The sequence below is a fragment of the Fusarium redolens genome, assembly GCF_020744475.1.
Source record: "Fusarium redolens strain MPI-CAGE-AT-0023 chromosome Unknown BKA55scaffold_6, whole genome shotgun sequence".
Taxonomy (NCBI): Eukaryota; Fungi; Ascomycota; class Sordariomycetes; order Hypocreales; family Nectriaceae; genus Fusarium; species Fusarium redolens.
In genome coordinates this window covers 2289723-2315526 of record NW_025763669.1, presented here as the reverse complement: position 1 = coordinate 2315526, position 25804 = coordinate 2289723, and the positions used below count along the sequence as shown (strand labels likewise).

Sequence of the window (25804 nt, the reverse complement as noted above, 5' to 3'; positions counted from 1 at the left end):
CGCAGTGGTCCACAGGCTGTTCCGCTCCAGTTCCAGCTCCAGATCTCTTTGTTCCGAAAAACCATGTGGGGGATCATGATCCATGTGATTGTCGATGCCAACCCTGACGCTCCGGAGTTATGGCTATCCACCTGAGCCAGACCAGGCCAGGCCCTGGATGCATGGTGAAGCAGAAGAGAATTGGCGAGCTACGCGCCGGGTCAACTACATAAGATTTCCGTCTATGGAGCGGCAAAGTCACGAATCAAAAGGCCAATGGAACACTTTGACCTCTCGTCCCCAGCTTCAGTTTGATGTCACATCACACCTCACAACCGTTGATGTCACAGTGGTCGATTAGTACCTTGGCTTTGCTGAATGGGAGCCACTTTTTCCCACATGGCATGGTGAATCGCCGCCTGATGGTTGAGCCAGACGCTTTTCTCAGTTTCTGCTGACGTTGTGATTGTAAACTGTCAGTTTTGAACAACCATTCATTAACGTCCGTCACCCACAGACCGGCCACCCCTACAGACTGGCTACCTCATTTTTTACCTAGCCACCTAAATTATATATACTTTAAACGGCTATAACTCTATTAATTTAATTCTAATTAATTTTAAACTAACTTTAATTAATTTAGAATGCCTTCTTTTACTAAAAAAGATATAAGTGCTGCGCTTTAGATAGTTATAAATAAAGTTTTAGTAAATAAAGTAATAGAAGCTTATAGTATTAACTATTTTACTTTATAAGGTTAGATTAAAGGAAGTATAATACTAAGAGAAGCCTAAAAAACGCAGTAAAAGCTCTCTAATATTTAAGAAAGGCATTTAAGAGACTAGATTCTTATTTAAGCTAATTTAGGATACCTTATATTATACTAGTAAGTTAAGGAGTTTGCTAGTAAGATTACTATTTATAATGGCTTTCTAAAAGGCATTAGAAAGAACTAGCTTTAGGGCTTTTTAAGTTAAAATAAAGATATTAAGACTTTAAAAGGCAAGAAAATTAACTATAACTAATATTATAAAGCTTTTATTAAACTTATAAAGGTATTCTTTATATTATTAATAATACTAGTAATATAAATAGTTAAGTAAAAGAATAGATATAATATTAATAAAGTTAGAATAATAAAAGGGATAGGAATAAATAATTTATTCCTTAGCTATAAGTATAAGAAGTTAGTATTTATTTATTAGTTTAGTTTTTATATTTAAATTATAATTCTTAAGTATATTTTAATAATTAAGAAAGTCTTAAGACTTATAGTTATCTTTAAGGGGAAAATAATTTAATAATAATATTTCCCTAAGGATTTAGACTTCTTAAATAATTAGGAATTTGCCTATAATAAGAAGGGTTAGATAAGTAATAAACTAATATTAATTTAATTAAGAAAGGTCTTTATTTTATTAATAATACCTAAGAATAAGAATAAACCTTAACTTCTTATTCTTAATAGCTATAGAAGTTATATAACTAAAGAATTCCTTTAAGAATATTTTAATAATAATATATATTTACTATTTCTTCCTGCTTACTCTTTTTATATCCTATAGCTACTAGATATTACTATCTTTAGCCCTTTAAAGAGAGCATATTATTAACTGCTATTAGATTTCGCTTCTATTACTAATAATAGTTATATTAATAAGATTACCTTTTTATATACTTATAATAAGGCTTAGAAAGAAGCTATTATAAAGTCTAATGCAATAGCTGGCTTTAAAGCTACTAAATTATAGCTTATTAATTTGGCAAAGGTCTTAATAAACCTAATAGTTATAGAGATAGCTTCTCTTACTGCTATAGTAAATTCGCCAGCTAAAAAGCAGGATTCTAGTCTCCTAAAGACTCCCTAGTTATCTATATAGCTTTAGCAAGCTCTAGAGCATATCCTAGCTTTTATTATATAAGATTTAACTATTAGGCTACTATTTAGGAAGATTAGAAGTTAATTAAACTGCTATAACTTTAAGATTAAGAAGTAAAATAAAGAAATAATTATTCTTTAAAAGGAAAATAAAGAAAATTAACTAAAATAGTATAAAAAGGTTATTTATAACCTAAATATTAAGTTTATAAAGATTCTAATAATTAAAAAGGCTTATAAATAGATATAAAAGACTTTATAACTAAAAAGAATAATAAATAAGGTCTAGAAATTAAAACTTAAGGATCTTTATACTTAATTTTATTTAAATATTTACTAACTAAATTTTTATTTAATATAAAAAATATAGTATTAAGATAATTAATTAATTAATTATAATATCTAGTTCTTGGTGTTTTGGCCAAGGTGGCCAGTCTGTAGGGGTGGCCGGTCTGTGGGTGACGGACGTTATCTTGAGTTCCACTCGCCCTGTCATGCAATTTCCACGAACCGTCCACTACTGTGTTAGGTGTGTCCACCGCTGCTTCATCGCCAAACTCTATTGTCAAGCACCAATTGTTCTCCCTGTTTACTTGCTAAGCCTTTACTACGTAGTACGTGAACTGGATGCTCCACGTTTTGTTTGAGCCGTTGGGTTGATCATTGCAAGGGTCCCTTGCACAGGCAATCGCAGGCATAGTTGATTGCCATCTATCCGTACTTAGGCATCTCGATTTTCATTTTAATTTGGCTTTTCTATTACGGTAGACCATGTATTTATCTCACAGACAGCGAATTGATTACCATCTTGGGCTGTCACAATAAGCAAACAACGCATCTCAACGGCCCGGGTTTCAGGGCTTGGGCTAAGAAAAAAGAAAAAGAAAAGAAAAGAAAAAAGAGTAGGGGGAAAACACCAAAAACCCAAATCAAGGTTTGAATCACGAGAACGAGAACGGTGAATGACATCGCGCGTGCGTCTAAAAATTGTAAGGCCAACAGCTGGTCACACTATCAGGCCCGCTTCTCGGAGCCGCTGTTTGGCGCCGATTAGGTCATGAACGTACATACATTCATAGTACATGTGCGTATGCTGTGCCTCATGGAAGGCGATGAATGGGAAATTCAGGAATTCGAGGGAGTGAGCCTGTAAAAGGCAGGTTTTTCTCCAAACTCCAAACTCCAAAGTGGTCAATGCTCAATCATAAGTCTCCATGCATCTCATCAAGCCCACCTTATCGAAAACCGCGGAACAAAGCCAACCCTGGTAAGTCCCCACCGCTAAAAGTCAGGCACTCGAAACAATCGCCAACTTAACTAGCCGTTATTCCCGTTCACTAAAGCCCGCCCCAATTCTCTGATTGCTGCAGGGGGTCAACGTTACCTGAACCTTGAATTTGAACCCTGACTTTCTTGACCTGTCACGCATGGATTAACAGAAACATGAGCGCCCGGGACTAACTCCAGTTCTGGATATTCAGAGACAATAGGATCTTTTTACTTTCGCACCAACGAAGATCCCCACTTCCTCCGAACGGGTTTCTTTCCAGTCTTTTACAGATCCCCGAAATCATGAGGATCCTTTCGCATTTCGCTCGGTCTTTGCTATGACATCGGCCAGGGCAAAGTCAATCACACAACTCACTCTTGAGCCTGAATCGTACGTCGTGGGTCAAACATGGTTGAGACAGGCTGCCAAATCCACAACTAACGGCCCTTCCAGAACTTCTAGCCGCCCTCTTCTTCCTGTTGTCCACAATTGACGCCCCGCTGCTCAGTGAATTTCTTGGCGTTTCGAGGCCCATTCTGGAGTTACAGCCGCCATCTCGAGAGAATCTCAAACAAAGCCCCATTGGAACACATGGCGTTGTTCAAAACGTTGCGGTTGCAGATCTATCGGCGCACTATCCTCCTCAGGACGAAAGGCACGCCAAGCTTCCTACGACCATTGTTCAAAGTCTGGGCTTCTTCACGCCTGTTTCCTATTGTATGTTGCAGGTCACCCCCATTCGACGCCTCCGTCTTAGAGTTCAATGGCTTATGCCATCCGAAGCCAGTTCCTGAATACGCATCTAACAACAGTAATTTTGTTGGCTGATCACTGGCTCGGTGCAGCCGAATTTGCTCGATCTGTCCGAGGCCCAGATGTTTCATCCCGTGTGATTCAGCCACAGGAAACAAATGCCCGTGTGCTTCAGAAGTAAGGAGTTGTACTATACAATCAAGTCTATCTATCAACAATTCCAGCCAACACCAATAACTACACTAATTATACAAATACCGTGTAAGTGGCTAACACTCCAAGCCAAGCGTTTCAGAAATGCAACGTTTCTGTGTTTGGAGGCTTCTGGGTTTCCAGTCTCGAACCGTTATGATGCCATCTTCAACATCTAAGCCTTCTTCTTTCCGATCTTATAGCCCCATGATCGAAGGATCTTGACGACCTTGGGCGTTAAGGCGGCCGTTAACGGCACTCGAATGAAGATAAAGCTCTTGTGAATGGCGTACGCCAGCGCCAGCTGAGTTGCTAAACCTGTCGCAGAGATTGAGTCGTTAGCCTTTCTCACCAACTGGGCAAGCGTTCTGTAATTCCCACACATCACGAGCAATTAGGGGCGAGGGGAAGCATCTACTGCATGCGCCCAGGGGCAAAATCTAATGATAGTACTCACTGGCATCGGTGCGATTGCGCTCCTCGGCTTTCTCGACACCCCATGTGGCCATCTCCATCTTGTCACTGATATCGTCATCGCCAAGGGCTCTCGCCTCAGCTTTCTTGAACGATTGCCAGTAGGTGTGCCAGGCCTCCCGAACAGTATCGGGAATCATTTGCTTGATTGACGACATCACACGATGTTCAACCTCGCCTAATTGCGCCAGCGGCACCAGTTAGCAACCCACTGAGAACAAAGACCCGCACGACCTCGTTGACGGATCTGGGTGAGGCCGCGGCAATATCTTACCGATTTTATCAGCACCGACCATTCTAACAAACAGGAAGCAGAATGGGAAGTCGAGAACGGTCAGCCCAAGGTAAACGCCAACGGTCACCCAGCCGTACTCCTTTGTGAGCTTCTTGAGTTTGGCGGTGAGGCCCTTTGGTTCCTCGGCTTGATCAACGGCCGGCCCCTTGTTTGTCTTGCGCTTTGTGGTAAATCGAAAACCACGCCTCAACACGCCCTGGAGCATGCCTGGTGTTGTCGTAGAACCGATCCCGAAGCGAGCACTCCTCAGCCTGGCCATCATACCACCCCAAGGGATGGCCTTCCATCTCAGAAGCTGATGCGCGGTCTTATTTTGCGCCTGTGATGTGAAGAGTCTTCTCCATGCACCATTCCAGGCTGCCTGTTGAGCTGCCTGGCTGAAGGCCTGTAACGGCGCACGCACGCCGCGAACAGGTTGTCTTAACATGTTTACCGACTAAATGAGGTCGCTTTAGTCACAAAAGCCAATGTCTTCCTGACTCGTGGTTTACAGTCGAAGAGAACGTGGTTGAGAAACTTCGTGATCGGCCGGAACGGATGAGAGGCGATAATTAATCGTAACTGGTCGGAGCTTTCGGGTTTAATGTGTTGGTCAAGAAATTGAAAGATGCGGGAAACCAGCCAGATTCATGATCAGAACATCGTGAGTCTTAATAATGGATTTGCAAACCGTAATCAGGTTATCTTGCCGTTTTCCACCGAACTCGTTCGGTAGCAGTCGACCCGTCGTTCGAGAGAAATTTCTGGAGGTTCGGCGAGGTGACGATGATGAGTGATTGCGCCACATTCTGATCCGCACTAAGCCACACATCACTTCGGTGGCAGTGGGATCACGTGTTTCTTCATGGACGACAGTTGTGCTACCTCAACACCTTAGCCTTGAAGATAGGTATAGAGCAATCACTAAGATTTTCTCATCATAATCTTTCATTCTGCAAGGCAAGTGACTCGTTTCGAAACAGTGGTTCGGACGGTCATAAAGCATTCAACGATTTTGTAAAGTTCTGTGGACTTGAGTGCATTGTCTGAGCCCCCAAGTCTCGGGCCATGTCTTGAGGATGAGATTACCAAGTTGTACGAGCAGAAGAATGGGGACTGTCTCAAGCTATAATTACCTAATTCTGAAGCTGGCTATTGTATCGAATATCTGGTCAGCTTCGCCGTACATGCGTATGTAGCTACATTTGGCTATCATCGATTAGGTAGGTAGTTGGTGAAGACAACCTACAACTAAGAATAATCGAGTAAATAAATTCCACCACAGTTCGTCTGAACACTTCACAATACAAGCCAGGAATGATTCAGTAAGCCTTTCATGTCTTGGAGGCCTAGTATACTCGGTTCCATGATAGGAATTCTATGTGGTTCTTAAACATTTCTCGCCTTGCTAAGTTGCTTGATGTTAAATCAGGGGTAGCATGGCTCTGAGTTACTATTGACGAATCGCATCTGGAACATGATCTGCAGTGCAACATTGCATGGTGGTTTTCATATTGAAACTCTGTTCAGGAAAGAGCGAAGAGGCGACATGGTACTATGCATCTTGACGTAGGACGGCCATTGTACGCTTGTGCTGCAAGTGGCTGGTCAGAAACTTGGAGGGAGCGTGCTTTTACTCTCGCCGACTTCATACAGAGGTATCACCCTGATTCTCTTTAGATCTCCACATTAAGAAATTCAAGAAAGGCTTCCGTACAGGTCCGCTCGTGTCCAATATAAGGGAGCTGCCCAAAGAAACCAACTGTTGCGAGCACTGCTTGGCAGTGATATCGACTCCCGATCGGTATTGTAGCATCTCACTTGACTTTCTTCCACAACTCTTTTTTCAGGCAGCTCCTATCCCGCCTAGCTACCACCTTACCTATCTGCCTGCAACTCCAATTCCCATTTCCCGGCATAGGTGCCTACCTTAGGTATGGCACATGTGAAATGAGCCTCCCTCTCTCCTTCTTTCCCGACTCCCTCGCTCACAAATTTTTCAGCTTTCACAATCAAACTCTTAGAACCTCATTCTACGATCACGTCTCTCATACTTGGACCTGACGAGTCCTTTTTGGCTGAAAAATGAAGGTGTTTCAGTGACATACTACAGATAAAGGATTCCGACCATATTTCGACAAACTTTCAACCGCATTCGCTGATCACTGTCTCCTTGCGAATCCTCCGGGGGGTTTTTTTTTTTTTTTTTTCACTCTTAACGGATGTACTGAACTGACTACAGTCACTCTTTTCACTCATCACCGCTGGGTAGAGCCACCCATTCACTTCATCTCACTCCCTACACTCTAATTACATCAAACACCAACGATGCCAGCTACCATAACATACGGTAAGAAGAGAAACAGAAGTATTCTAAGGACCCTGGGAACACGTCGCCAAAGAGCCATAACAAAACCTTTACTGCCTGATCGACCGCGTATGTTATCCCATATGCCCTCCGGGTAAATTCCTAACTGTTCTAGAATCAGAGTTCCATACGAGCCATAGCCCCAAGCAAGCATCCCGGAAGAGAGCAATGGTTGATCTGCAGACTGCGGACGAAATGGCAAGCTGGTTACTAGATGATTCCACCCCAGAGCGCCTCTCAAATGAAGGAGAGAACTCGTCTCCAAAAAAGCGCCGGACCACTACACCAAGGAAATCGCTTTCGGTTGCGAGCATCCAAGCCATCTCGCCGCTGGACCTCCCTTCACCTGTCAAAGCACCACCTAGAGCCTTTGATAATTACCGTCAGAACTCCCGCATGGGCAAGCTCTCGCCACGAAAAGCCTTGGGAAGAGTTCCTAGACGAGCTGCCACAACTGGGATACGCATGGATACGTCACAAAGGCGACCAAGCATAAGTCTACAACGCCGCCACAGGCCTACGAGATCGCTGTCTTATGACCCCCTCAAATTTCACCCCACGAAGCATTTCGCAGCGCCAACACCTGTGGCGCTCAATGCCATTGACAAGAATGCGAGAAACCGTGTTGCAGAAGGATGTCAGATTCCTCACATCCAAGAGCGGTGTGCTGGTGAAGAAATCAATGGAAAACTGGCCGCTATGCTAGCCGCTACCAATGCACTTAAGCCATCACCACAACAAGCCAACTGCTCGACCTCAAGATTTACGCGTATGGTACCGTCGAAAGTGCGTGCAAAGGTCTCGAATGCATGGGATCGTTTCCATCCAAAAGGCTTGAATCACGCAGAAAAACATACTCCAGCCATACCTTCGTCAGGCGATGAACAAGGCGATAGGTGGATTCAAGGGAGCATTGTTCTTACCCCTCGCTCACATGCATCAACTGAGAACGCATCTCCCATTAGTAACATTGAGCTCCGCTTGAATGAAGGGGACAACCTCAACAAAAGCAAGGTCCAGCAAATCGTTGGAGGTCGCGTAAACAGAAAACCACTAGCGGATGATGGGAAATCTCTGAGAATCGGAAAACTTGTGGAAGATCCATTCTCTGAACGAGCTGATAGGCGAGCTCTAACAACTTTCGAAAACCGACTGAAGGGTTCGAACGATAGTCAAAAGACGCCTCTCCCTTCGCTGTGCAATCCATTCGAATCTGAGAAGGGATTCGACGACAACATTGAAGATAGATTCTTGAACAGTACACCAGTCGGGTCTTCAACACCTCGGGTTCGAGTCGATCGACCATCAACATCGAGCAGTGGTTGCTGCTCCGCGGCCAGCGGCATACAGACAACACAGAAGCATTTTAATGAGAAACTGGGCGCTTCGTCAACATCTAACCGGAAAGAAATCGGGCAAAACTATCCTTCAAGCCATAAGCTTCTGAATCCTGGTGACGATGTATTGGTTAAGTCGGTCACTCAAGCTCGACAAGCTTGGGAGAAAGTGACTGGAGACTTGCAGGCCTCTAATGGGATGAAGAAACACCCATCACCCAGCAAAGACGCTCTGGAAAGGTTGGAAATTCAATTCCAGCAGTATACTCATGTTCGTGTCTCTGAGCCTGTCAAGCACGATGTGGATGAACTTGGAACGGAATGTATAGATGCGAGCCCATCCCTGAAGGCATACGAAAGGAAGAGATTGAGCTTGGCTCGTTTATCTGTCACCAATATTGACGAGCTGGTTGATCCAGCATGCGGCAAAGTTCACCATCGCCGAGGCTCCTCAACATCAATGCTCCAATTGGTACGAAGCCCCTATATGCTACAAAATTCGGTCAAATTGCACAAGGATACTCGGTTAGCGCCTCCTTATCGCCCAGCTGGGGTTTCTCCTTCTGATGTGGACGAGTTACATTAACAAGTCTGCCGCACACGACCATAGTCACTAAACCTCTGCAGTGGTCTAGAAATATCGCACAGAACGGTGATGGAAGCCCATGAGAACGCGGGCACAAGTGTAGTCAAGGACGGGGCAAAAACAACAAAAACCATTTTTATATGTATTTGAACAGAAGCAGGCCCAAGGGCTATGTAGCCAGGTCGAGCTGTGAGATTGTGATAGATAAAGTCACTGGCAGGGCAGATTTATGCTTGTTTGTAGCAGTATAGCAGATCATACAATTCTTCTCAACTCCCAGTAGAGGGTATCAACGCTATCATAATCGTACATGTTTGTGTATAAGTTCATTGTCCGTTATTCCATACTCCATTTGATTCCCAAGATTTCCTGTAACATCAGTCTACCTGGTAGCCACTGTCAAATCAAGTTGCCTAAGATGTTTAATAGCGGCGGTGGCGCGCGCCACGGCCATCGGTGCCATGCATGCGTCGAGTGCCAGCAGCCTTTGATGGAGTTAGTATACCATCGACCCAAGGGCAGTTAGAATGAACATACCTTGACGCCAGGTCGACGAGTCAAGCTTCCCTTGAGCTTGAGGAGGGCACCGCTGACCTTGTCCTTCATAGAAGGTCGGCGCTGGTGGTGATGAACAGGTGCAGTGGTGGTAGCATGAGTTCGTCGACCAGCACCGCCGCCAAACATGCCGCGGCGACGGGGCTTTGTGGTAGTGGTAGTGGTGGTTGTTGTATGACGGTGAGAATGGGCCGGAGCCCGGCGACGGGTGCTAAAGATGGAGCGACGGGGAGCGGTGTGACGGTGAGTTCGTGTGAGAGGCATGTTGATGGTCTATTGTATGGTAGGTTGGATACAGATAAGTGTTTAACGTGTGTTGGAATGTGTAAGTCAATAGTGTGTGTTTGTGCTTGTGCTTTTGCGGCTTGTTGTATTTGATGATTTTGATATAGACGTTGAGAGCGGCTGCAACAGTATATTATATACACATTTGAATGGTTACGCAACATAACGTACTTGATCGTATAACCATGTTTGGCCAAGAATTATTGCATCACCTATTACGATCACTGATGAAATATGTATGGAAACCTGGTCAGCGCTTCTCGTTATCGGCAGATCCAAAAGAAATGATACAGTTCTAACTTGGACCCTGAAAGAGGAAATGACCACAAGACCCTGAACGAGGAGGAAAACTTGGAAACACACGTAGAGAGCGAATCGGCTCTTGGTCTATAGTGGCGGAATTGACGTTTTAGGGATACACTGAAACGTCACTAAATGGGATGCAATGAAGTTTAATTGGTAGGCGGGTAGTGGGTCCTTGTTCAAGATGCAGGGTCCAACGGGTTCCCAGACAGGGGATGATGGATGTGATGTCATAGGGCTGCAGATGATTTGGGGTGTTCCATTAGATTTCGGATAAGGTACTCAGTCGTACATAGTAAATGACTGAATGCACGAAGTTGAGAGAGGACTATGTGCAAGTTGGTTATCTTTACTTCTATTAATAGGACTTAATTATTTATTGTGCCAATAAGGTAACATTCCAAGATGAAATGACGATGAGCAAGATCGAGATGGGCTGGAGGATCAACCATGACAGGGTTAGAAGGGAATATCCAATATTCCCAACTTGCTTAGGGAGGCAGACACTGAGCCATATCTGTGATCAACTCGACGTATCTTACCTAAACGCAATAAGGGTCCCAACATTGTCCAGTGGAACACCTCATTTCAGCCAACTTAATCGATATCCAAGACGATTCTGTCTAACCTTCAGTAGCATCGGCCATGGCATCGTTAAGCCCGCAAGTTCTTCTTGATCGTCTCCAAATCCTTGGTTGAGAACCCAAGGCCCTTCACGTAGCCACCGCATCCTCCATACTCGGCTTCAACAGCTTCAACAAAAGCCTTCCAAAAGCTCGGGCGTAGGCTAACCATGTTCCAAAAGCCAGGCTCTTCAGTGTCCTTCACATCAATGTTTGCCAAGATGAACACGAGTAGACGCTCGCGGGCTGGCTCAATTCCGATTCGTGATAGCATGTAATCAAAAATGACGTCTTCTTGCTTGGTACCGGCAAGGGTCTGAAGGAGCCCTGCCATGACGCCTGTGCGGTCACGGCCAGCTATTGATCAGTTTTACAATTAGTGTCACTCCTTAAAACAGAAACTTGATTTCTTACCAGTGCAGTGAAAAAGAAAGGGCTCGTTCGGTTTATCCCTCACGTGCTCGAGGACAGCTCGGATAGAAGGTTTGTACGCCGCTAGGACAGCCATCAGCTGCACCCTCCAAGCAGTGCTGCCGTCATCAACAGAAAAGTCGGCGGGACTAGGCTGAGGGTATTCAGCAACACGCTCGCAGAAGACAAACTTGACACCGGGTATTTTTGGGCCTGGATACGCAGCTCGCTCTTCCTTGCTGCGAAGATCAAAAACAGTCTTGACGTTGGCAGCGAGCCAAGCCATAGCCTCTGGGTCGGCGGCTGCGGCGTCGAGCATTCCAGAACGGAAGATATGCCCAGGACGTATGGCGCTACCAGGAACAGCTCCTAGATCGCGGAGATTGATAATCGATTCAGTAGGGACGAAAGGTTTAGAGTTGAAAGCAGTGGTGAGGGTGTCGGCTGGAATGGGCTCTCGAACGTGAACAGCCACGAGGGATTCGAGGTCAGCTCGCGAGAGAGCCATGTTTGGTTTTTCTCCTTTCTTGTTTAGATGGCTAAGTTGTAAAGACGACGGTTAGCGTTCCTGTTGTTGATGTGATAGAGATGAATAGGAAGCTTACGAAGGAGCCAAGCTGACACTGCCGGACCAAGTTTGCCAGTGCCATATGGTTATATAGGCAAGTTTAGGCATCTGGAAATAGAGATAGGTACTCAGTGTATCAGGCCCGGCAGCATCTTTTCTGCCGGGATTCAGCTACTGGTCATTGCAAGTCATCACAAACATAGACTCTCAGTCTCTTTTGCCTGTCATTGGAAGAACAGTGAAGCTCGGTGTTTAAGAGCGAGCCATAGAGCTGCGATTTGCAGCATTTGTGTCCCCTTGAAAGAATATCACATGGTTTCACAGTTATGATATCAACCAGAGCTTAGAGGATCTGGGGTGGTGATTCAATTAAGGTATGAATTAATGTGGAGAGCTGAGACTCTGGGGTAAGCTCAGGCATCCAGATACAACGGGGCAAGGATCTCTGGCTGACACAAATCTTTTGCAAGTAGTAAGTTGACAGTATATATGATGATTCTAGATAGACCTTATAAAGAAATAATATTTTCTTTTTTATGATGTGTATTTAAATCAGACTTTTAAACGCAAACCTCTCTAAGCGTGCCATGCAACTTCCCCACAAAGATCAATCCAAATTCTTATCGATAACATGGAGCTATCAAATCGTTGCTCCCCCATCATCCCAACAATCACTATATCTAAACGATCCAATGCCTTTACCCAAAACTGGGTTCTATTATTTATATCAGGAGTAGTAGTTCAATTATAACTCACACGTTCGACAATGGCTGTTACAGGCCCTTTAGTTAGATGGGGCCTCGTCCTGCCCCTCATAGTTGTCGCCTTCGCAGTTGCATACCGCCTTCAACAACCACTCACAGATTCGGACGAGGAAGATCCAGCAACATATTGTTACAACTCCATCCGAACACATGACTCTGATCAGGCTGAAGCTCAATGTTTCACAGTTGCGAATGGCATCTTTACTGCTGTTGGTCCACGAGATGCTGATCAGTCAATGATAGATGGCTATGTGATTCCAGGACTCTGGGATGGACATGGTCACTTACTTCAGTACGGGGAGTTCCTCCACTCTGTTGATTTGTTCGGTGCCCAAACTCTTGCGGAGGTGCGTACGAGGATCAAAGACTATATTTCTGCCAACCCTGGAGCTGGATCTAAAGATAATTGGGTTCGCGGAGTTGGATGGGATCAGACCTTTTTTGGGCGTATGCCTACAGCTGTAAGATACTCATATCCAATAGTTTCCCGTTAAATACTAAGAAGTATAGGCAGATATTACGCAGGATCCAGAGCTCAGCAACATCTATCTCATGCTTGATCGCATTGATGTTCACTGCACTTGGGTTTCCCAGCCTGTTCTCGATCTCCTCCCATCAGAGCTCCCCGAAGTTGTCCCAGGAGGTGAGATCATCCGGGACCCTGGCCTTGGTGTCTTTTGCGATAACGCCATGGACCTGGTCATCTCCATTTGGCCCCAACCGGGCCGAGACTTCAAGGCTCGTACAGTCAAGACTGCCATGAAGCGCCTGAACGAAGTTGGTCTTGTTGGCATGCACGATGCTGGAGCAACTCCAGATACTTTGAATCTTTACAACGAGCTCTCTTCAGGAGACGACTGGACTCTTCGCGTCTATGCAATGTTGGAATGCCCTCAACGTAACTCGTACTGCCCAGAGGAAGCTGTCAAGTTTGCTCGAGACGATGATCGTTTTGCAGTTCAGAGTGTCAAACTATTTGCGGGTATGTGTCTCTAGCAATATCATCTAAGATTGTGGTTAACCTCGGACAGACGGTGCTCTCGGAAGTTGGGGCAGCGCCATGCTCGACCCATACTCAGATCACCCGTGGACATCAGGCTCGCTCCTTATCAACGCCTCTGCTCTTACTGACGTGACCAAGCGCTGGGCTGCCGACGGCTACCAGGTCAATATCCATGCCATCGGCGATCTTGCCAACCGTAACGCTCTTGACGCTCTTGAGGCGGCTCTTGTCCAGCAATGTCTTAGCGAGGCTACTGCTCAGGGTGCCTCTCTTTCGACCCTGGGCCAATCCACAAATGAGTCTCACGACCAGATTGAAGCACGTGCTGCTTGTCAAGCTCGTCATCGCTTTCGCATTGAGCACGCCCAAATCATTCACCCAGATGACCAACGACGAATTCTCTCTCTCGGCATCATTCCCTCTATCCAACCCACACACGCAACATCGGACATGAAGTACGCCCTTGCTCGTCTCGGAAAAGACCGTCTCTCGTCCTCCGCCTACCGTATGCGTTCTGTGCTTCCAGCCCATCCGATTCTAGGTAGTGATTTCCCTGTCGAGCCTCCCAACCCATTCCAGGGCATCTACGCCGCCGTAACCCGTCGAAGCCCGCATACTGGTCGTGGAACAGACGATAGCCCTGATGGCTGGCATACGGAAGAGGCATTGAGCCTAGATGAAGCGATGTGGGGATTCACGGGAGCACCTGCTTATGGAGCCTTTCTTGATAGTCGCGCTGGTGTCATCCGTGAGGGTGCTTTGGCTGATTGGGTGGTCCTCGATAAACCTATTGAGTCTTATGATATAGATGATTTACGGACTCTGAAAGTTAAGGAGACATGGGTGGCAGGCAAACAGGTGTATGCACGACCTAATGATGACTGATGGCCGGCCCTATTTATCACGAAATGTCATCTAGAAGAGGACCCAGGAGTTTGGGGAATTGTTTAGGTAGACATAGATGTACGCGTGATAAAGCTAGAAATAAAAGTTGTATTTTGTTGATCTCTCTGCACCTATATTCGCACGCAAAATGATCTAACAGTTCTTTTAATATGGCATTGTTTTAGCAACTGAATAGAACGTCTGGACCACCAAGTCAAGACATCTTATAGACCTCTCCCGGGATCAAAAATGGACTCCCTCCTCTGTCCCTTGTGTGATAGAAATCAACCACCCAAACGCCGCGGAATAGGTCTTCTTTCGAAGACCAGCCTCTGTAGAACCAAACCTTGCAAGACGCTAACCTCAAACGCCGAATATCACGAATCAGTTTTCTTCTGGTGCCATGAACCCTAGTCCGACTTAACAGTGAGCTTGTTTTCCCACCATTTTGCAAATTTGACCGTGGGGATATCGACAGCCCGCCAGAATATATCCGCCCACCAGAATATAGTTGGAATCACAAAGAACGAGCTCAGGACAAATCCAGCAGTGAAGCGGTGCCCCTCAATGCCCGTCACGCTATAACTCCATTTTTCGAAATGATATCCAACTGCATGGATGGCGGGTCCATGCATAAGATAAAGGGCATAGGAAATCTTGCCCAAGTACTGCACGAAAGCCGAGTTGAATACGCGCTGCCAGTTAGCCGAGCGGCTCACTGCGAGAACAAACATGACAGCACCCGTGCATTGCCAGTATCTGTACTTCTCGGCCGCCCACCACTTAGGAATCAACGACGTAAGGTAAATCCAGCCCGGTGTTCGATCACCACCCTCATCGGGCTGGCTCATAAGATATAAGCTTGCGACGCTGAAAATTGCCCAGAAAGCGCTCTGGTACCAACGGGGGTGATTAGACTGGGTCTTCTCCTCAATGGGGAGGGCAGGAGGTGAAACGTGGGCGCCGCGGATAAGATCAATCTCAGCCAGTACCATGCCGCACAGGAACATGAGAAATTCCCAACGCGAGTTTCGGTAGGTGAAGAGCATTATGCCGGCAACTGTGATGAATCGGTACTGGCTTCGAAGTCGAGCAGTGGCTATGAGGGTGAGGAAGAGATACAGCGAGCAACGAAACTCAACAGGGATGGTCCACAGATGCTGGTCATAGTCTGGCAGAACGGTTAGTAGGGCTTATTGAAGTGGATAATTTGACCTACTGGTGCTTCCGCCATGAGTCTTCCAGCCGAAAACGTGGACAAAGTTGAACATATCCTTTGCCCAATCCGCGAACTGAGCATAGTTTGTAGAGAGCCGTGAAGGATGAGGTTCTCTGACGTTCCTCATGAAAGTACGGTCCATGGCAAACTCTCTCGTCCATTCGTAAACACCCAAGCGGATGAAGGAGAGGATCATGAGGGTGGAGATAGCGGTTGGGAGGTATAGACGGATGCCTCGTCGGAACACTAGAGAACTCATGGTAGTTGAGAAGTCCTGAGCGTTCCTACTCCGGATGAGCTTGAGAGGACGATAGGAAAGGGCATATCCCGAGATGACGAAAAAAAGACAGACAGCAGGAGGACCCTGATACCACAATCGGATGATTGGGAGCTTCAGTATGTTGTAGTGGGCATCGTCGCAGCCCCAGCCTTTGGCGATGACGAATGCTTGGTAAAAGAAATGACAGAACAAGACGACAAGAGCGGCAACACCTCGCATGCCGTCGAGGTAGGCTGTAGGAGCGAGTTTTGCTGGCCGAATCTGTTCCCGAGCATGTCGTCCCTGAAGATAGCTGGGAACGAAGAACCAGGCGAAGCGAACTAGGTAAACTCTCCAAGGGGTTGAACGAACGTAGTCCACAGGAGCGAGAATGGGGCCTGCCCACTTCTCAAAGTGAAGCCGATGGTGGTCTTGATCATCTCGACCGCTGTCACTGTCAACGTCGGAGACAGACCTGTTGTCGAGCAATCCCATCTTCTCCTCGTCAGAGAGAGAGTGTATCGAATGAGAATGACGACTCATAGTTGGAAGAGCCGAGATTTTTTTTGGACGGTCCTGGATAATAATAGAGATGGAAAACAAGGAAGGAAGTGGCCGAGGACGCAAGATAGGAAAGAGGGCGTGAGTAATCAAGTGCAAAGCGTGGAACAAAAATGACAGAAATGGAAGGAGTGTGATAATCTTTCAATTGCCAGTGTAGCAAGCAAGAAGAACAGTTTTGACCAAAGTAAAACAAAAACTGGAGGAAATCTGGGCGAGTGTTTGCCGAGAGATCAGCTGTGGAGGAGGAAACGAGGATGAGAGCGAGGACTAGAGATGCCAAGAGATGGCCACCAGGGGATCTCTTGTAGTCTCTGTAGATACTGAAGAAACACGGCCGTTGATGTATGAGAACAAAGGACGACGACGACGAAGAGAAGGAAACAAGGAAAGGCAAACTATGGTATACATAGTGTCGGGATTGGGAGTCGGGGTTATACAGTATCTCACAGTGTCACTGCTATACAAGTGACAGACACTTGCAGTTCCCGTTCCAGCTTCAGCTCCAGCTGCCAACAAATTCCCGCCTACCAAGGCACGAACTGACCGAGATGACCTATCAGCTCGCACCGTCTCATGAACCAAACGTCTATCACTGGAGACACGCTGTGTTTCAACCTCTTGATTTACCTTGAAACGCCCTGCTTCGCTTCCTCGTATACATACATAATAGTATAATACATGTATAAATGCTATGAACGCATATCCACATTGCCCACCCATCTACCGATCTTCGACAGTTCAAGCCGCACACTAGTCAGGACCAGGGGCAAAGAATGGAGATCTGCAGCATCTCTGTGGAGTCTTTTGTAGCAAAAGATGGTTGATGATCGCAAGACAAGTGCTTGATATGATGCCGATAACCGATATTTTCTCAAATATCAGTTTAAGCATGAAAGAGAAAGTGTCATAATGCTAGAATTTTATAACGTTTGGCATTGTATAAGGTAGGTAGATGGATAATGCGGCTTAAAGAAACACACCTAAAACACCAAATATGTATCAACGACGACAGAGGCTTCCGGCGGCAGCCGCTTACAAAGACAATGCCATACCTTTATTTTTCACGCCATGGTGAGACATCTATTTTAAAATTGGGGTGCCAGTTCAGGTGCCAAGGCCAAGTAATAAGCATTGGCTAAGAAAAAGCCAAGGCTTTTACCCCTGTGCATTTGCCCGTTTCTTTATTTCCGTCTATTGTAGAACTTTAACTGTCTATCTTTTTTTCTTGAGATTCTTCTTGACTTCTTAACGTTTCGATTGTTGCACATACTCCAATGATTATAGGTTCCTAGATGAGGCGCCTTTTAATCGAGGACTCCATTCTTCTTCTTCTTTATGTGCATTACTTCGCCCTGACGTCGAACCCGCTCTAACTTAGACCCACCTCACAAGTATGATAATGGAAGTCCAAACGATCCCACCAGGCCCAATTATTTCCAACATGTAGGGTTCCAGATACTGGGATGCTCCCTCGACAACGCGCGTACGTAAGGTGCTATAGTCTCCCCTACCCTTTCAACTGCCATGGATATCTAGACTGTGGTACAGGCATTCCACCGGTGCACCAGATATTGTCTCATCTGAACAGTACATAGCTTTAAAGGGTTGCATATAAATGTTTGGCTCGGCTAAGCGGCTTCAACTTTACGACAGAGCCATTGAGGAACACCACATCCTCAGTTACGCAAGATGGGAAATCCGCCCTGATGATCACAAGGCCCATCATCATCTATCATCTGCACCACTTCAGGCTGCCCTCTAACACGACTGGTCGGCAGCACACAAGGTAGTATTCCCGGCGTTACAGCTCGACTAAATTCCCGGTGAAGCGTAACCCGAAACACGACACCATTCTAAACTGTAAAAGAGCCATAATCTCTAGCATAAATCATGCCGCGAGTTGAGTCAAACCCAGCGAACATTGAAGACACTAGCTTAATGCGTAGTCGATTAATACTTGGCAAACATGTTGGTTCGTTTGTTGGTTCATCCTGACATCGATCTCAAATCCTCTTCTCCGGGGCCGATCTCAATTGTCAACACGAAACAACCAACAAAGCTTGTTTTCCTCTTGCTCTGTCTGACACGACAACTGCACTCTCATGTGGAGAAAAACTGGGCTCCTTCAGGGAAGGGAGAGCTCCAAGCGCGCCACAGCGCATCATGAGCTCACGGCTGACGACGACAAGAACAAGAGGACCCGGATTTCCAACGTAGGCGATAGGGGCTGGCGAATAAACAGTGTTCCTGTTGCGCCTTGATACCGTATCTTGAATGTATGCATGAGGTGATATGCACTGTATACCCCGGCATTGATGATTTTATATGTGCTTCAGTCTGCCAACTACCTACCTACAGAGTATAACCTTCGCTACCCTCGTACCATAAAACATATAAGCTTGCCTGGTCCTTTCTCGCATCTACTGCCCTTGTAAACATCGCCCTGTGGACCTGCTTCTGTCCGTGATTTCAAGTGTGTTGTGATCTACACGACTATCACTATCACGCTTCACTGCCAGCCATCTAGTTTCTCGTTGACTTCATCTTGACGGTGGAGATGCGTTGAACAGGCGATACGCCATCTGTGCCTGTCATCCATCCAATTCCGAATTCCAGCAGTATTGCCAGAGCTCGACAGGCCCGCTACATTTCCTTGTTATGACCTACCGCGCTGTACAATCTGCATTTGATTTTGAACTCATTGTGCAACCCTGTTAATCCGTTACCTAGCTATATTCTGTTGAAGTTTCTTTCAGACCATTGGTGCCATATATGGATGGACAAGCATTTGTGACACTTTTAAAGTCGATTGGGTTCAACACAAAGTTTGTATTTGTATATTGTCTTTCATTAGCGAGCGATTCCTTTTCCATTCATGTAGTGCCTCTTGATGTAACATATTCAAATCCCCTTGTTCCCTTCCTTGATTTATAAAACGCCCAGATTTTCGTCCAAAACACCTCTCAACGCCTGAAGATGATCTCATTGTATCGCATGTGGAATTTACCGTCCTTAGTTTTCGAGCCAGTCGAGGAAGTCGGGGGTGAAGTAGCTGACTACAATAGTAGCGCCAGCTCGAAGAATACCTTCTGTTGATTCAAAAGCCATGGCCTTGAGATCGAAGACTCCAGCCTTGGCTCCAGCATGTATCATGGCATACTCGCCACTGACCTGGTATGCGGCCACGGGAAGATCTTTACCCAAGTCCTTGGCATCACTGATGATGTCGAGATACTGACTAGCAGGCTTCACCATAATAATGTCGGCTCCCTCGTTGATATCTCGTACGATGGCACGTCGTGCGAGACCACGACCACCAGGAGGAAGCTGATAGCATTTGCGGTCACCAAATGAAGGTGCTGAGCCGGCGGCATCTCGGAAAGGGCCATACAAGCAGCCTGAGAACTTAGCTGAGTACGACATGAGAACAGTCTTGTGGGCGATTCCCTCCTCAATAAGCTTAAGCTTGATGGCGCGAATGCGGCCGTCGTTCATGTCTGAAGGGGCAACACAGTGAGCACCAGCCTTGGCATAAGCAATGGCAACATCGGAGATACGATCAACAGACAACTGGTTGTTCAGACTGCCATCATCACGGAGAATACCGCAGTGACCGTGAGAAGTGTACTCGCAAAGACAGACATCACAGCAGATGAAAAGCTGTGGGAAACGGCGGCGAATAATTTGAATGGCCTTGATGACAGGTCCTTCGGGGTCGTCGGCGGCGGTGCCCAGAGCGTCCTTTGTACCAGCTTGCATGGGAACACCAAAGAGTATAACAGAGCGGAGGCCCTTGTGAACGAGAGGCTCGAGGAAAGGAATCAACTTGTCGCAGCTGAGCTGGTGTTGGCCGGGGAGAGAAGGAACGAGAATCATGTCGCCTTCGCCGTCGGTGACGAAGAGAGGGTAGATGAGCATGGACTAGATACATCTTATTAGACACCTAGGTCTTGGTGACTAAGGGCTCAATTATGCTACATACCTTTGTGAGTTGACGCTCAGCCTGCCATGATCGGGCCAGAGGGTGGAAGTAACCGCCATGAAGCTGGCTTGAGATGTCGCCGGAAATGCTAACACTGGTGGCAGCAGTGCTGGTGTAGGACATAGCACGTGAGACGTGTGAAGCTCGGTCATCGAGGGTCGAGACGGATGAGCGGGGACCAGGGATCTGAGGGCGGCGAGCGCCATTGGAGTCGCGAAGGCTCAAGTCCTGAACGAGGCTGGAGAAAGACATAATGGCGGTTACGATTGATAGTGTTTTGGAGAGAAGATTGTTGGTTTTGAAAGGATGAACAGCGAAGGTTTCAGCGCGAAACAAATGGCGGGCCTCGGGCGTAAGGTGGCCAAAAATCCAACGATCAACTGGGGTCCTTGTGATGGCGGGACAGGTCGGAACGATGACGAGGGGAAGACGAAACAACGTAAATCACGAATAACAAGACAAAGGGTATCGAGGGGATTTGAAGGAGGAGAGTAAGTCAAGATGGAAGTTGGGGGTGGAAAAGATGATAAAGGTTCGGCGTTGGGGACTAGAATCTTAGACAGAACAGCAATTGCCAATGAGAGCGCCGGTATAACTGAGCCCGTCAGCGATTTCCTTCTTGTGCATGTGCACGCGGTGTGATCGGTCAAGTTCGGAAAGTCTGTGGCTTGTCCAATCAGAGGAACCAATCACCCACCAGCTCCATTATATCGCCCAATCGCTATCGCTTGCCACTGGAAAATTTCCTCAACTGTCTTAGCTGAGCTGAGCCGGCGACTGCCGACCTCGCTTCACTCGCATCGAACCAGCAGAGAGACCCTTAAAAGAACCTCGGAATCCTTCTGTTTGGGGATTTCCCCCCAAGGATGATTCGGAGGGGCCGTCATAATGGATAAGACAATTCGATCAATTGCCGCCAGATTCTAGTCTAAACCTTGATGAAACTTGTCCGAATTATATGTCAAATCTTCCTAAAGCTCGTCCTAAGTCTTCTAAAGATCCATTGGATCCATCCATTGACTACCTCGTCTGAAGAAGCCGCGGAAAACTGCCAGCCCAGCCCAATCAACCCCGCAAGCCAATAACGGCCCCGACTTTTCTAATTCCGTGCCCCGCCCCGCCCTTGACGCTCTTCTTTCTGGCCGTTGCCGGTAGGCCGGAACAAGTGGGGGATTCCTCCGGAGATGCCACCGCAAAGACATGCCATATTACCGAGCAAGCTCCTTATCGCGTGATTCAATGTTTGACATTTCCTCGGATCGTGGAAGCACAGACAGTCTGCTTTCTCATAATTAGTCATGTTTCTTGATGGTCTATATGCATGAATTTCTTACCTGCATTTCCTAATGTGCAAAGCATTAGTTGATAGGGGCCTTAACCCAAAAGCGCTTTACATATATATCGTTAATGGACTGAAGAACTTCGTCTGTCTTGGCATTCCATTCAAGCGAAAACTGAGCATACTAGGCCTGGGCGGTTGATTTTGGGATATATTCAAGCTTCGACTTGGTCAAGTAACGGTGCAAATATTCAACAGCATCACTCGCATCGTATGACTCAGGACTGTGAAGTCCAGCTTCGGAAAGGCGATCGATCTTACAGCAGAATGCATATTCCCAAGGTGCAGCGAGTACGGTTAAGCCAGGCTCCTCGAAAATGACTTCCCGCTGTTCATATGCTTGCTGCGAGAGCGTCCGTTGTTTATCTTTTGGGATAAAGAATATAGAAGTGTCCCCCATGCCTTGTCTTCCAGCAATCCGTGCTGTCTACCAGAACCTCAACTGCCTCTCATCTTCTGGCCAAATGCACGATGCTCCAAAGGTTGCTTGGTTGCTTGATCAACGACGTCAGCGCCAGGGAAAGTCAGCTCTTACCAAGGGAAAGAACCCTGTTGCGTCCCTCTACCGAATGTACGAGTACCTCGTCGTTGGATATACCGCCGGTCTTCGCTCTGAGATGGAGTACTTCAACCAATCGACATGGTCTGTGAAGGCTATCCCAGATCCTGAAGATACAGATCCAGCCCGCTATGCGATCCTTGCTGTTCTCACACACTACCTCGCAAAGGCCTTCAACCCACTCATTGAAAGAGGGCTACCACGGGGCTGTCCTGCAATTATTGCTGATGCAGAAGCTGAGGCGGAACTGCGTGCCCGTGAAGTAGTTCTTGAACTTCAACCATCCTGGGCCAAGGCTGTGCGTGTCTGGATGAGCCAATCACCATCCCCCACTCTTCTGGTGAAACGCCAGAGGTCAGTTTCCGAAGCGCTGAATTCCTGGCTATGAACATAATTGTTACTGAGCCACATGTGGCCTTTGTTTAGAGCTGAAGCCAATGCACTCAGGTGCTCTTTTAGTCACTTCGACAAGTTAATTAAATAATAACTTTGATTGGTTCTCTCTTCTCATTATCTCTTAGTCCTCCAACCATTGCTGAGTTCACAAGCTGACAGTGAGTCGTCGCCTGCTTCTTTCTCATTGGGAGCGACCTCAAAAACTCCTTGAATACCTTCATTAAACTCCATAAGTTGCCATCACATAAAGCCTTCTCATACGTCTTCTGCAATCTATCAAAAACCACAGATTCCTGTCCATATCCTTCATGTGCATGCCCAAAAACATGCAGCAAAGGACGGATGCGCCATAGCTCTTGAAGAAGATAATAACACCCGAGATTTAGATCGAGATGGGCAAAAGGAGGGCCGTGAGTGACGAGAACGTCAATATCGTTCGGAGTAGTACCTGACCAAACATCTTGGCTTCGTGGATATTGAAACGACCAGTTTCCGTAGCGAGGTGATAGAGGGCTTCCATATATCTTTAGGCTTCGGCCATTGCTGCAGGTGATGGTTGTAGTCTCGTTTTGAAGATAAATACAATCTCCCCAGTTGATTGCCTCCTCAATGACTGCATCCCCCTCCCGACGATCACAGCCTTTGTCGAGCAGTATGTCATGGTTTCCTGCAATGATAATCTTGTGTGTATGTGGTTGAGAGTTGAGCCAAGCAATAGTAGCCTCCAGCTCTCTTAGCGTCCCCGATTGTGTAAGATCTCCGGCGTGAATGAGTATATCTCCAAAGGGCAGATGAGGTTGAGAATTATGCGTGTCTGATATGCACACAATAGAAACGGGATTTGCGGGAGGTTCGTGGATAATGCGACGAAGAGTGTACAAGAAATGTGCAAGAAATTTGCACGGGCTAGACCAGAATTGTTGCCATTTGGTGGGACGCGGACGATTCAACAATGCGTCAAGGCCGGTTTTCTGTGCACCGAAAAGCATGTTGTTGTTGAGTAATGAAGCAGAAACACAGCCTGTGCTTCTGAGGATAAGGGTGCGCGAGAAGGTAAGTTTGGCGCAGCCGCTTACCTTAGGCATCAACGAGCAAATCCGTGAGTGACAATTCTCTCCTAGGCCTGCATTACAAATTCTATGAACCGTTTTCTGAGTTGGTGTGTCGACTCGGATACATATCATGTTTAAGGTTCCTGGTGCAAAGCCCCTGAGTGCCTGAATATATATGATGCTGAAAAGAAGCCCGCCAAACCGAGGTGGGCAGTTTTCAACTAGGTACCTCACGCAAGATTTGAGTAAACGGGGAATTTCATGCTCTGAGTCTCTAGGAATTCAGTTTATCATTTCTATAACGTCCTAATTCCTATTCGACGAGCTCTCCTCCGTTGCTGGTCATGCTCCCAGATTCACAGTGGGTTGACTCGACCATTGAAACAGAAAAGCGACAATAGAAATTCAAACAAGAAAATAATCTGATGTATGGATGATTTCTTATCTGAGCACTCGCAAACGGAAACCAAATCTGAACAGATACATATCTAGTCCGAAATATCTCTGCCGTCATCAAAGGAACTAGCTGTAGCTCTCGTTGGCAACGTCGTTTTTCGAAGTTCGTCACTTATCATGCTGGGCATCGGATGACTGCGAGGTCTCATTTCTTCGTATCGAGCGTTAGGTTAATAGTTGGACCCGATGCTCTGACCTACAGCCCATCGCCCTCTCCTTTTAGGGCCGTTACCTTTCAACACACAGTCTGTCGTCCTCTGCGCGTACACTCTTTCTGTTTCAGACAGAGAGGGTGGCCGTCTATCAGCCGGCATTCTTATCGATGCCAAATGTCCAGACCGATTGCTCATCTTTCTTTGCATGAGCCTCTGATGCTCTTCATCCTGCAAGCGCTGCTGTCCTTCCCGTCTTTGCCTCCAATACTCAGCCACCTGCCTCTGTCTCTGATCCTCGTCGGCCAAACTACTCGCTTCTTTCCCGTACGCCTCCTGCATATACTGACCAGCTGTGGGGTCTGTTATCCTTTCACCCGCACCAAAACTCCTGCTATGTCGATGAGCACTGTGGTAGGTTAATGGCACTAGCACTGAGTTATTTCTTGGCCGGCTCTTTTCACTAATTTTAGCATTACATGGTGTGGGTGCACCTCTAGCCGTATTCTTACCGTTATTCGAAGCTGCCTCCGCAGCTTCGGCTTCTTGCTGAGGCCCGGAGGATGACGAAACTGAATGTGGAAGGGGAACCGATGGTGCTGGAGATGCCACAGTTGGCGATATCGGGGGGGCGGCGGGCGTCGCTTGAGAAGACACCTCCTGAACCCAAGATTGCACTCGACGTGAGGTGCCCGACTGAGAAGTCCTCTTCTTAGACCTCTTGTGCTTGTGTGCTATCTTGTTGACCTGGGTTTTCTCGGAATCAATTGGCCAAGGGAGCCAAGAGTCCCAGCACAGAAGGGCAAGGAAGCTAGTTGGAGGTCTCAGTTTAGGACGATGATGGCCGTGCTTCTTCTTCTTTTTCTTCGCTGTAGCCCTCAACTCCATGCCATATAGGTCCTCAGTAGCCCTGGTGCCTGTCTCCGACCTACTGCTCTTATCATGATGACTTTTGCTGTGGTGACTCTTGGTATGGCTTTTGCTGTTGCTTGCCCCTCCTTTGGAGTCCTCGCCAGCCATGATCCTTCGTTTATAAGTCCAATGTTGGTATAAGAATTATTGATATATGTAAGGTGGAAACTGCAATTGATCGCATAGAGAAAGAAAATTATTTGCAAATGAGGAGGCTGTATATATAGGTAGTTCATGTTGAGAGGTAATCAGTAGCTGCTATCACATAAACTCACTTGATACAACAGCTCAGTTGATCATACCAAGCATTCCCAAGCTTGGCTTCTATTCGGGTGACTCTAAGAAATGGTGGTACAGATAGCAATGTACAACAAATATTCACACCTTTCGCCCACTCATCGTCAA

General features: G+C 46.6%; 10 protein-coding genes across 10 annotated transcripts; 3 read left to right on the top strand and 7 right to left on the bottom strand.

Moving 5' to 3' along the window:
• Positions 1 to 4248: 4248 nt before the first annotated feature.
• Positions 4249 to 5269, bottom strand: BKA55DRAFT_688834 (uncharacterized protein; the record flags this gene model as incomplete). The annotated part of the gene is made up of 3 exons (XM_046199273.1): positions 4249 to 4391; positions 4531 to 4725; positions 4822 to 5269. 3 exons carry the CDS (start codon positions 5267 to 5269, stop codon positions 4249 to 4251), a joined length of 786 nt encoding a protein of 261 aa, XP_046051410.1.
• Positions 5270 to 7149: 1880 nt separating this feature from the next.
• Positions 7150 to 9112, top strand: BKA55DRAFT_538211 (uncharacterized protein; the record flags this gene model as incomplete). Its single annotated transcript, XM_046190009.1, has 2 exons — positions 7150 to 7258; positions 7305 to 9112. The coding sequence occupies 2 exons, from the start codon at positions 7150 to 7152 to the stop codon at positions 9110 to 9112; spliced, it is 1917 nt and encodes a 638-aa protein (XP_046051409.1).
• A 422-nt stretch (positions 9113 to 9534) lies between these two features.
• Positions 9535 to 9931, bottom strand: BKA55DRAFT_508662 (uncharacterized protein; the record flags this gene model as incomplete). The annotated part of the gene is made up of 2 exons (XM_046187454.1): positions 9535 to 9597; positions 9650 to 9931. The coding sequence occupies 2 exons, from the start codon at positions 9929 to 9931 to the stop codon at positions 9535 to 9537; spliced, it is 345 nt and encodes a 114-aa protein (XP_046051408.1).
• A 978-nt stretch (positions 9932 to 10909) lies between these two features.
• Positions 10910 to 11797, bottom strand: BKA55DRAFT_508810 (protein-tyrosine phosphatase-like protein; the record flags this gene model as incomplete). The annotated part of the gene is made up of 2 exons (XM_046187469.1): positions 10910 to 11235; positions 11293 to 11797. 2 exons carry the CDS (start codon positions 11795 to 11797, stop codon positions 10910 to 10912), a joined length of 831 nt encoding a protein of 276 aa, XP_046051407.1.
• Positions 11798 to 12513: 716 nt separating this feature from the next.
• Positions 12514 to 14603, top strand: BKA55DRAFT_674666 (amidohydrolase 3). The gene is made up of 3 exons (XM_046198055.1): positions 12514 to 13082; positions 13132 to 13603; positions 13653 to 14603. Exons 1-3 carry the CDS (start codon positions 12624 to 12626, stop codon positions 14507 to 14509), a joined length of 1788 nt encoding a protein of 595 aa, XP_046051406.1. The 5' UTR covers positions 12514 to 12623; the 3' UTR covers positions 14510 to 14603.
• Positions 14604 to 14919: 316 nt separating this feature from the next.
• BKA55DRAFT_508853 (acyltransferase family-domain-containing protein) lies at positions 14920 to 16530 on the bottom strand (the record flags this gene model as incomplete). The annotated part of the gene is made up of 2 exons (XM_046187476.1): positions 14920 to 15680; positions 15729 to 16530. The coding sequence occupies 2 exons, from the start codon at positions 16528 to 16530 to the stop codon at positions 14920 to 14922; spliced, it is 1563 nt and encodes a 520-aa protein (XP_046051405.1).
• Positions 16531 to 19563: 3033 nt separating this feature from the next.
• On the bottom strand, positions 19564 to 20785 carry BKA55DRAFT_508744 (uncharacterized protein; the record flags this gene model as incomplete). Its single annotated transcript, XM_046187462.1, has 2 exons — positions 19564 to 20472; positions 20534 to 20785. 2 exons carry the CDS (start codon positions 20783 to 20785, stop codon positions 19564 to 19566), a joined length of 1161 nt encoding a protein of 386 aa, XP_046051404.1.
• A 1485-nt stretch (positions 20786 to 22270) lies between these two features.
• Positions 22271 to 22857, top strand: BKA55DRAFT_593050 (uncharacterized protein; the record flags this gene model as incomplete). The annotated part of the gene is made up of 2 exons (XM_046195493.1): positions 22271 to 22693; positions 22747 to 22857. 2 exons carry the CDS (start codon positions 22271 to 22273, stop codon positions 22855 to 22857), a joined length of 534 nt encoding a protein of 177 aa, XP_046051403.1.
• A 50-nt stretch (positions 22858 to 22907) lies between these two features.
• BKA55DRAFT_508065 (Metallo-dependent phosphatase-like protein) lies at positions 22908 to 23816 on the bottom strand (the record flags this gene model as incomplete). Its single annotated transcript, XM_046187392.1, has 1 exon — positions 22908 to 23816. One exon carries the CDS (start codon positions 23814 to 23816, stop codon positions 22908 to 22910), a length of 909 nt encoding a protein of 302 aa, XP_046051402.1.
• A 442-nt stretch (positions 23817 to 24258) lies between these two features.
• Positions 24259 to 25507, bottom strand: BKA55DRAFT_726157 (uncharacterized protein; the record flags this gene model as incomplete). The annotated part of the gene is made up of 1 exon (XM_046201131.1): positions 24259 to 25507. The coding sequence occupies one exon, from the start codon at positions 25505 to 25507 to the stop codon at positions 24506 to 24508; it is 1002 nt and encodes a 333-aa protein (XP_046051401.1). The 3' UTR covers positions 24259 to 24505.
• Between the last annotated feature and the right edge of the window lie 297 nt (positions 25508 to 25804).